Consider the following 11,399-nt stretch of genomic DNA (forward strand, 5'->3'; position numbering starts at 1 on the left):
ACAATGCCTGGCTATTTTTTGGTTGCAGTTGTCATTGTTGTTTAGCAGGCCTGGGCCGGGCTCCAACTCACCAGCTTTGGTGTATGTGGCCAGCACCCTACTCACTGAGATACAGGCACCAAGCCTGATCAGATTGTTAATAGGATCTTACAACCAAAATAGATTAATGAATCTGTACTGTCTTTTTTGAAGGCTGCGTAGGATTCTGAAGGTGGAATTTACCATAATTTATTGAAGTGGGACTTAGTGGGGTTTCTTGGGTTGGTTCCACTTTTAGACCACTATATTAGAGTGTCTTAGTATATGTAACTCTTATGTTGACTCAGTGTGTCTGCACATTCAGTGATGTTCAGTTGCTGTCCAGAAAGATAGTATATCCATGACCACTACTTTCATACATTCATTACAGATGAAAATGTCATTTATCTGAAACTGAAAATACGAGATCACAGGGCCCTCTCCCAAACTCATTTCAAAGGGTCAAACCAGAATCCACTGGTCAAAGGAAAACAATATAGTTGGTAGACATAGAGCAGTGGTTCTCAACCTTCCTAATGCCAGGACCCTTTAATACAGTTCCTCATGTTGTGGTGACCCCCAACCATATGAGGAACTGTATTAAAGGGTCCTGGCATTAGGAAGGTTGAGAACCATTGACATAGAGGATGCTGCAAAGTTGTTCTCAAAGAACCTGGAAATTACAGACTGTTTAAGTCAACCAAGTAAAATGTATACCCAGAGTGAGATGAACCTACTGAAGGGACCCACCTGAGAATCAAAATGGAAAGAAATGTAAAACCATATGCATACATACAGGCTTTGAAGAATTTCCCCTGTATCAAGTGTGTGCTGGATTGCATACTATAGACACAAAATCGTAAACTATTTAAACATCCAGCAGTAGGGATTAATTATAGTACATCCCTCTAACAGAGTACTAGGATACGCAGACACAAAATCACGGAAAAATATTTAATAATATAGGAAAATGTTTTTGGCCTATTAAATTTTTTTTTTTCTTTTTCTCAAAGAGCAGGTTACAAAATAATATGCCTGTTTGGGGAGGAGAAAACTTATATATCCTTTTCAGAGGTAACTGGTGGTGTCTAATTTCTTGTCTCTCTTTCCAGATAAGAAGGCCACTGCAAAAGTTTTGAGAAAGGTCCATTATTTCGCTTCCAACAAATATAGCCAGCAGCAGCATCCTTTTTGATTCACCTGTGCAAGTTTCAACTTGCCCATCTTATCAGTGTTGCTGGGAGGGCTTCATTGGTTTCTGTCTGTGTAGCACTCAGTTGGTGTCAGCTATGGTTCTGGGAAGAGAGCACTTTCGTGCAATGATTTTCTATGATTTTAAAAGTGGGCTAAACGAGTCTCAAAGCCTTGAGCGTTTACAACAGGCTTTCGGGGACCTTACTCCTTCCTGTGAGACAATTTTTCAGTGGTTCCAAGAATTTAGAAGAGGCCAAACTTCACTGAAAGATGAGGAGAGGAGCGGGTGTCTGGCAACCACAGTGACTGAGAAAAACATTGCTGCTGTGGAAAAAATGGTTCGTAAAAACAATTGAGTGACATTGAAGGATGTTGAAGTGGCACTATATATTGGATCACCATCAGTGTCCGAAATCCTGCATGATTATCTTTGAGTCAGGAAAGTTTCATCCTGATTGATGCCTCACACTTTGACAGATGAGCAAAAGCGCTTCTGTGTTGAATCCTATGAAGAAATGCTGGTCAGATTCCATAGAAACAAGTCTAGATGTGTTTCTGACATTGTTATTGGTGATGGAACCTAGATGTATCAGTTTGATCTGGGGAGTAAGCTTCAGTTGACAGGATATATTTTTTTACTGATGAAAATCCACCAACAAAAGTGAAGGAGCCCCAAAATGTTGGAAAGAAAATGGTGGCAACTTTTTTCTCCAAAAGCAGTCACGTTGCAACTGTTCCTCCAGAGGAACAAAGGATTGTCACTGCTCAGTGGTACACAACAGTGTGCCTATCAAAAGTTTTGAGGACGTTTCAGGAATGGCTGCCAAGGACAGACTGTGGGGGACCACCTTGCACCATGATAGTGCATCTGCCCACACAGCCAACATTGCCATTCAGTTCTTCGAGTCCACAGAGGTTAAACTTAGGGTTTATCCACCCTATACTCCTCACTTGGCCTCATGTGGTTATTTCTTGTTCCCTACAGTAAAAAAAATCTCGTGTGCAGAAGCTTCTTCAGCTCTGAAGAAACTATTCATACCTAAATGGAAATGAGCTTATAGCATTTGAAGAAAATGAGTTTACAAAAATGGTTTATAAGAACGCAGAAGTGCATAGTATATTGGAGCAATTATTTTGAGAAAATACACAAAATTTTATATTTGATTTTTGTGTATCTCAAAACTTTCATAGTCACTTGTATAAGTTGTGTATTCATAAGTATGTGTATGTATCAATAGTATTTTGGACATTATTTTCTGTATAGGCATCTACCTCAGTCTTTTTGACATTTGCATAGTGTAATTTTTTGTTATAATGTGTTTCAAACTTAAACAAAATCAGTAGTAAGTTATTTAAAATGTACCGGGTGAATAAGGAAATCTAGGCAGACTGATAGCCCCAATAAAGCCAAAGCTTGGTGTGACTGTAACCTGGCCTCTTACAGTTACTGATCCATGTGTGGTCAGCTAGCTGAAGCCATGACAGACAGGAAGAACAATTTGGGAACAGTAATGGGCCTGCCCTGCTCTGGGAATAGGCTGAGTCTGGGGGACATTGCAGGGCGCTTCTGTCTAGGAGCAAAGAATATTCCTTGGGCCTATTCCTTGTGAATATTCCTTGTGTCTACATGTCATCAGCAAACTTGTGGTCACAAAGATGGCGCCTAGGGAAGGCAAACAGTATTCCAGTCTCTTGGAGAGGACATACCTGAGGGAGCATCAGGACTTTGGTGTCTGGCTTGGGTTTCAACTTGGCCATCTCTAAGCAGAACAGGCTGTGACCTCTTGCTAAACATCAGTGACCCTGCCCCAGGGCAGAGCCTTGAAACCCAGTTTTAATTACAGAAGTAGAATGCAAAGCCACTTGAGTGGTCCAGATATAAGGGCTTTAGGGTCTGGCCAGCAGTGAGGCCCAGGCAAGTGAAGTGAAAGGCTGCACTTTTGATCACTCTCCTCTTAGGAGTACATGACAAAGGTGAGAGGGAGGACCCAGCTCACTCCATCATGGCTGCTAATGCAGGACAGAAGACCCTGGGCTTGGAGACAGACTCTTAACGGGTTCCAGGGCCTATTCTGTGGGTCAAACGTCACTTCTCTGCTTTCATTTTCCACTCTGGTCTCAAACTCCTGAGCTTAAGGGATCCTCCCACCTAGGCCTCATAGAGTGCTAAGATTATAGGCATGAGCCACCACACCAGGCCTCATTTCCCACTGTGTACGTAGGGCTGACGTTATCTCCCTCTTGGGTTCTGATAACCTGGGTTTATTAATGCAAGTCAAATAAACATTCCTATATGCCCCCCAAATTAGTGCTCTGTGCTTTCTAAGCATTCTTTACATATCTCCAGTATAGTACCATATACTTAGTCACACATCTATAGAGTGCTTTGAGGGTAGGAGGCTTATATACCTGTTTCTTATCACTTGGCACAATTAAGTGCTTGGTGAATTGCTGAACCAAAAAGATTATGACTTAGGCTTGGTACCCGTACCACAGTGGTTATGGTGCCAGTCACATACACCAAGGCTGGTGGGTTCAAACCTGGCCAGGGCCAGCTAAACGACAACTGCAACAAAAGGATTATGACTTGAGATGGGCAGTTGTTGGAGTAGAAATTGACCCCTTTCACCAACTGTGTTTTTAAGAAAATTCTGTTGGGAATGGTTGAGTAATACGGGGGGAAATGGGCTTTGGAGTCAAGACTTAAGTTGTTTGACCCCAAATGACTTGGCTCCGTTGGCCCGTGTATTCCACCTATAAAATGAGGCTAATAAAACCTCATGCAAAGATTATAAAGATTGTGCATGAAAAGCTCACTACTGCATCAGCATGTGGTAGGTACTCAGTCTCAGCCATTATTACCCAAAAATGGTTTCATGAGCATAGGTTCTACAACATTCCTGGATTTCCTACATTATTCTATTCAATAAAGGCATGATTTTATTTTTAGTCTAAAATCACGTGACCTAATTTTTGGCTCAAAAAAAATGGTTACAATACATCTGGACATGACTACCAGGGCAGTTGTTCTTTCTGCCTCTTCTACATTTTGTTGCTGAGCCCACTAAAGACAGGGTCACTCAAAAAGAGTTCCTCACTGACAAATTGGGACCAATCTTGAATCCCTAGGGACCATTATTTATTTTTGGCAAATGCTATTAGTGTACATATACAGTGCCATTCCCACAAAAGTCTATAGCATCTAAGTCTTAAAAACAGGTGACAAATAGAAAAGTCTAACAATATTCTGGTCTTTCAATAATGTCCTGTGTCCTTCAGGCTGTTAGGCCTTAAGGTATTTTGGTCTGGTTATGCCTCAGCAATAATAAAGGATGGGCTATTGTGTGATGTAGGCCCAGCCGCAAAATCCAGAAACTTCCAGTGCATTTTTACTTGAACACATTTGTCTGGTCTCCTTTGCAATGGGGTTTTCATGTTCCCTTTAAAGAATGACTTAAGGTGCTTAAAAATTCCACACTGAGTCTCAATGATAGTGAACAAACACTATTTAATGCCCTCTGAGCCACAATGTCTCCTTCTGTAAAATGAAGGAGTTAGGTTAGAGTTGGTGTCACAGACCAGACCACACCATGGATGGGTAAGCTAAATCCACTACCACTGATCCCAGCAGTGAGGAAGGGAGGAACAGAGCCAACGTAGGACTGGGGCCAGGGTACCAAGTGGCTGGGAAAACCAGCCATCAACTCTGAACCTTCAAGTCTCAAAAATGACGCCTTTGTTTTTTTGATTTGATGAGATTTAGCTAATATGATTGTCTCATTCATTCCAGTATATGTACGGCTGTAGATTTGTGTACAGAATTAAACATCCATTTATTAATTTATAAACCATAATAAAACCAGACAGTCATTTCCCTTCTCCAGCAGATCTTGCATTGGAAAAGGAAAACAAATTCATTTACAAATTCTAGCAACATCAGAAATTTCATTAAACCCAGACAGAGGCATAATTCATTTTGGAGTTCAATTATATGTTCAAGGAATCAAGTATTGTAATCTATAGATAACTACTGTAATATCTTTGCACTGCAAAATTATCCCCATTTGTTGAGAAAAATTCAACTGCAGACCCTACTGCCTCTGGTGAAGGCACATAGCAAATTTTTCACGAATAACACCCTTCAGTATTGCCTCTTCCCACTTTACACAGCAATTGTTTCAAAACCTGGGAGCCAGGTGTTTATAAAGCAAGCACACAAGAAAACAAACAAGGACTCTCCTGAGGCTAGCAGTTGGTAAATTCATAGGCAAGCAGGGGAACCAGTGACCTCTCCAGGGGCAGTCCATTCGTAAGGTGACAAAACTTAACACCTTAAATACAAAAGTTCAGTCAAAGCAAAAAAAAAAAAATCAAGTGCATAAGCTGCATTACTTCCTCTGAACAAGGGAACACCCACTAGGCTATAAAGGGCAAATCACTGTCCCATCTGCTGCTTACTCCCCAAGTATTGGGGAGAGATGGGCACAGTGCTGAAGAAAGAAGGTAGCCATCACCAAAGACCTCACAAGTCATGCCAGTGGTCCCCTTCTGCCTTTTAGGAAGGCAGAAAAGACCGGAGACCACAAACTGGACCTTGGTGCAGAAGGTTACCTGCTGGGAGCCTATAATGCCTATGATTTTCCTGATAGGATTCTGCCAAAACTTGAACTTATTCTTGACTGGAGAATCTGATTTGGCATTAACTTGGTGACATGATTGAGATCCTAACATAAACATAAAAACATGTCATGGAATCCAAACACTGTGTTCTTGTTTATAATGCAATAACTGGCTAGCACTTCTATTGATTTAAAAAAAAAAAAAAGGTCATGCCCATAATCCTAGCACTTTGGAAGGCTGAGGCAGGAGAATAGCTAGAGCCCAGGAGGTTGACACCAGTCTGGGCAACATAGTGAGACCCCATCTCTGCAAAGTAATTTTTAAAAATTAGCAAAGTGTGATGGTGCACACTCATAGTCCCAGCTACTTGAGAAGCTGAGGCAGGAGGATCTTTTGAGCATCCAAGAGTGAGCTGTCATCATGCCATTGCACTCTAGCCTGGGCGGCGCAAAATGAGACCCTGCTTCTTAAAAAAATTTGAGATAATATTCTTGATTCATTCCATTTTCAGCAATTGTATCATTGAGATCGGAGCTTCAAAACACTTCACTGTGGCCAGGCACAGTGGCTCATGCCAGTAATCCCAGCACTCTGGGAGGCTGAGGTTGGAGGACTGCTTGAGGCCAAGAGTCAGAAGTTACATTGAGTTGGGTGGCGCCTGTGGCTCCAAGAAGTACAGCGCTGGCCCCATATACCAGAGGTGGTGGGTTCAAACCTAGCCCCGGCCAAAAACTTCAAAAAAATAAAAGAAGTTACAGTGAGCTATGATGACACCACTGCACTCCAACCTAGGCAACAGAGTGAGACCCTGTCCCTTAAACAAAAAACACATACACACAAAAACACACTTCATTGCTTCCTACGAAATAGTAAAATGTGTCAGGCATCACCAGTAGGAACTTTTCATGTTTTTAAACATTTAGAAACAAAACCATTTCTGACCCATAAGCCAGTCCTCATGTGTCATCCCCTAATGGGGATCAAGACATAAACACACACAACTACAAAATATCCCTTAGAAAAATTTGAGATCATCATAAAATTAAGATCTCCCTACAAAACATCCTACCCATGAAGAATCAGTGAAGACTCATCTGAAAAAAGAAGTGCTACAGAAGTAGAGCTTGAAATATTGAATGTGATTTCTTTTTTTTATTTTCTTTTTGAGACAGAGTCTCACTTTGTCACCCTCAGTAGAGTATCATGGCGTCACAGCTCACAGCAACCTCAAACTCTTGGGCTTAGGCGATTCTCTTGCCTCAGCCTCCCCAGTAGCTGGGACTACAGATGCCTGCCTCAATGCCCAGCTATTTTTAGAGATGAGGTCTCACTCTGACTCAGGCTGGTCTAGAACTTGTGAGTTCAGGCAATCCACCCACCTCGGCCTCCCAGAGTGCTGGGATTATAGGAGTGAGCCATTGCACACAGCCTTGAATGTGATTTCTTGAAGACTGATTCTTCTCACTAAGAGAAGCAGTGCCCTGCTCTGTTAGAAAAAGGCAAAGGAAAGGGAGCAGTTTCCCTTCCCTCTGGGTCTAGGTGGACACCAATTCCAACTCACAGGTTAGAGAACGAATCAGGATCTAGGAAATCGAACATTAATTGCAATAGCTTTTCACTTTGGAACATCTGCCAGGAATTGCAAATGGTCATGAGGATGGCTGGGAAACTGGATCCACCTTTGATGCTGGAGATGTTCTAAGTGACCCATATAGGCTCCTTGTCCACTTGATGCCCGTGTCACACGTAAGCACTCCCTTTTGATCCACTCCCTGACACCCCTTGCCCCCAGAAACCACCTCTTGTCAGCTCCATGGTCATCTCCACAGTGATGGCACTTTTGGAGGACCGTGAATGTCATCTGTAAAGCAGAACAAGAGCTCTGAAGTACACTGCTTGGGGAATAATTCCACACTGAATTGGTACTACTTGGCCAAGATCTCCACAGGGACACAACCTGACAGACTCCAGTAAGAAAGTGTAAAATACTGGTCTTCACTTAGATTTGCCTCTGCCCAGAGCCTATGGCTGTCCATACTGCAGGCCCAACTTTCTGTTGCTCCCGGGGGGGCTGGGAAGCCCAAGATCTTCTGATGTTACAAGGTTCTGCACCATCCCCTCGGCTGGGCTGTACATTCACTAGTTGTCAGAAGTTTCTGATACTGTTGGGGCTTGGGGAAGGAGTCACAGAACCATCTTGTCCTGTCCTCTGGACTCTATACATCATAACGGTTCAAACTGTACGAGTTTGGGTAGCTCTGCCGGCTGTACTGGAAGTGATCTGTTAAGATGTTGTTGTGGCCATATTGATAGCCCCCATGCTGGGGGAAGAGGAGGCCATTGTGGGGCTTCTCTAGTGGGTTCCGGTGACGCTCCTTGCTGCTCAGGTCTGCTGCTGTGACAGGGAGGAGGTGCTTCTTCGCTTGCTGGTTTGCATCATACTTGGTCTGCATGGGAAAGACAGCAATGAAACACTTGCCAGAACACACTTGGAGAACAGGGGGAGCTCACGATTCAAAGCCAAACAGGCTTCAAGGCTGACAAAAGGCTCAAGTAGGGCTGGCAAGTATTAATGGACTAGGCCAGGAAATACAGGTGGGATTCTGAAGGCAAATCCTCCTGCTGGATTCCACGTACTTATAAAACTGGACTACACAGAGCCTTCAAGAGGAGGGAGAGGAATCCCCACCCAAGCCTCAGTAGACCTGAGAGACACAGCTGGAGTGATGCAAGGTCTTCCATGCAAAAAAAAGACAACCAGGGCCAGAGTAGTCAGTGGCAATGGTGGCAACTAGAGCCCCAGCTTCTGGCTCCCAAGAAGACCTTCCTTTCCCAACTCTCCAGGTATTACAAGAACAGCCTCCACCCCCTGCAAGCTTACCTTGTTGTACAGGAAGACCCCCAGGATAGCTGTCATCATGCCTAGAACGTTGGTGCTTGTGACCGGGTTGCGCAGCATGATCAGGGACACTGTGATGACCATGATTCTCTTGGTGGCATTGGCGACCGAGTAGCTAAGGGGGCTGATGAGGTTGAGGATGCTAAAGGCAATGACATTCTGGGCAAAATTACAGAAGCCACTGACAGCCAGGAGCAGGAGTGTCCAGGGCCACTGGGAGATGTAGGTCTGCAGAGACCAGAGAGCAAGGACAGCACTTCAGTAGATAGTATCCTCCCTAATCTCCACCTGGCAGGGTTGTTTAGGGGACACAGGGGCTCACTGGGGCTCATAGTCAGCAGGCAGCAAGCCCAGGTGTGTTGTGTGCATGACCTCTGACATTGACAACATTGGGTGGCACAACAATCACCTACCATTTCCTGCTGAGGAAGTGCAGGCTTAGAGAGGTGAAGCCAGATGTCCACAGGGCATAGAGCAAGACATGAACCAATGCTTTCCTTTGACCCTGGACAGTGAATGGATGGGAGGTCTTGGGAAAGTGGCCCCGAAGTGTGTGAAGACCCTAGTAATATAAGGCCACTCTGAGGGGGTCCAGAAGTCAAGAAGTCACAACTAGCAGATATCTGGACCAGAGTAACTGCCCCCCCAACCCCTGGGAGAGCCTAGGCTGGTCCCAGGATAGACAGGTGAGAAGCAGGTAAGTGCTGCCCTAAATCAGCCCAGCTGCTGAATATTTATGAACATCTACTCAGGGATGGACAACAGAAGGCACATGATCCTCCTGCTCAATCTCACCTTGATCCCCTCCTCCTTGCTGAAAAACCAAGATGCTGCCAAAGGCAGGGATGTCAGGCTGGCATAATCTCTGGAGAGGGCATACCAGCTGAGGACAGCCCTAGGCTTTCTGTCTCCCCAGTGTCTGTGACCCAGGCAGGAATCCTGGGACATCCTTGTGTTCCACCGCAGAGCAGCCTTAACACTGGGAGTGGCTTGGTCCAGACAGCAAAGTCCCAGCATCTCAGTGTCTCCTATTCTTTGTAGGTTAATTCCCAGAGCACACAGGCCTTGGCCACAGGACACAGTTGGCTCTCCCAAGGATGATGATGATTGGTGGCCCTACCAGGAGATAGGAGCTGTCATAGGACAACTGCCTGATTTCCTCTTTAAAACTCCCTATGAAAGGCTCGGCGCCTATAGCTCAACGGGCTAAGGCGCCAGCCACGTACACCTAAGGTGGCGGGTTCGAATCCCCAGCCCGGACCCGCCAAACAACAATGACGGCTGCAACCAAAAAATAGCCAGGCGTTGTGGCGGGCACCTGTGGTCCCAGCTACTTGGGAGGCGGAGGCAGGAGACTCGCTTGAGCCCAGGAGTTGGAGGTTGCTGTGAGCTGTAATGCCACGGCACTCTACCCAGGGGGACAGCTTGAGGCTCTGTCTCAAAAAAAAAAAAAAAAAAAAAACCTCCCTATGAAGGAAGGATCACACAATCCTCTCAAAGGTGAGGAAGACTTGCTTAGGCAACCTGCTGAAAGTCAACTAAATCAAAACTTGAACTTCCAAATCCACGTCTGTCCACCCACGCTATAAACCCTCATAGGAGTACAACAGCCCCTCTAAGTCACATAAGCCCACCAGATGCTTTCATGGCTAGCTGGCCTGTTCCCCCAGGAGTCCCTCTCTATGGTGACCAATATTGATGTCTAAGATATTTTCTTTCAGCTTGCACAGACACTGATTTTCTGAGAAAGGAACCTAGCTAATCTAGCTAAAAAAATAGACACACAATAAAATTGCCTCTTTTTTCCTTAAGGTACTCAGTTTCAAGCAGCATTTCAACACATGTAATGATCTATGTAATATCACAGCAACAGGGATCCACCATGACAAAACACTCCCTTAGGGTTCTCCTTTGTACTAATCCCCTTCTTTCCCCTAAAGCTGATAACCATTGATATTCTCCATCATAGTAAGTTTATCTTTTGGAAACTGTCATATAAATGCAATCACATAGCATGAGACTTTCTGGGATAGGCTTCTTTGACTCAGTAAAGTGTCTTTGTCATCCATCCAAGTTACTGTGCAGGACAAGAATTGGTACTTTTTTTTTTTTTTTTTTTTGAGACAGAGTCCCATTATGTCACCCTCGGTAGAGTTCCGGGGCGTTACAGCTCACAGCAACCTCAAACTCTTAGGCTCAAGCAATTATCTTGCCTCAGCCTCCTAAGTAGCTGTGACTATAGGCGCCTGCCACAACACCCGGCTATTTTTTGTTGCAGTTGTCATTTTTGGTTAGCTGGTCTGGCCAAGTTCAAATCTGCCACCTTCAGGGCTGTAACCAAGTGCTATGGGTGCCGAGCTGATATTTTTTTGTTTTTTTGAGACATAGTTTCACTTTGTCACCCAGTCTGGAGGGTAGTGACTTCATCATTACTCACTGCTGAGCTCAAGTGATCCTCTGCCTCAGTCTCCAGAGTAGCTGGGACTACAAGTACATGCTACTTCTGCACCTGGTTAATTTTTCTATTTTTAGTAGAGAAAGGGTCTTGTCAGGTTGGTCTTAAACTCCTGGTTTCAAGTGATCCTCCTGCCTTGGCATTCCAGAGTGCTAGGGTTATAGGTATAAGCCACCACACCTGGCTTAGAGGTGGTACTTTTTTTTTTTTTTT

General features: G+C 44.4%; 1 protein-coding gene and 1 long non-coding RNA gene across 2 annotated transcripts in view; one reads left to right on the forward strand and one right to left on the reverse strand.

The window, feature by feature from the left end:
* The first annotated feature begins 2,450 nt into the window (after window positions 1–2,450).
* LOC111727425 lies at window positions 2,451–4,179 on the forward strand. Its single transcript, XR_002774978.1, has 3 exons — window positions 2,451–3,009; window positions 3,128–3,131; window positions 3,813–4,179. It is a non-coding gene; the product is annotated as an uncharacterized LOC111727425 (long non-coding RNA).
* Window positions 4,180–7,202: 3,023 nt separating this feature from the next.
* SLC35E1 (solute carrier family 35 member E1) overlaps window positions 7,203–11,399 on the reverse strand; it is a 17,315-nt gene continuing 13,118 nt past the window's right edge. The window contains exons 5-6 of the mRNA XM_012809453.2: window positions 8,714–8,959; window positions 7,203–8,279 (exon numbers count right to left, since the gene is read on the reverse strand). Coding sequence (XP_012664907.1) covers window positions 8,049–8,279; window positions 8,714–8,959 — 477 coding nt within the window. The 3' untranslated portion in view covers window positions 7,203–8,048. The remainder of the gene's footprint in view (window positions 8,280–8,713; window positions 8,960–11,399) is intronic.

This window comes from Otolemur garnettii, unplaced genomic scaffold (assembly GCF_000181295.1).
Source record: "Otolemur garnettii isolate 467f Iridium unplaced genomic scaffold, OtoGar3 scaffold00105, whole genome shotgun sequence".
Taxonomy (NCBI): domain Eukaryota; kingdom Metazoa; phylum Chordata; class Mammalia; order Primates; family Galagidae; genus Otolemur; species Otolemur garnettii.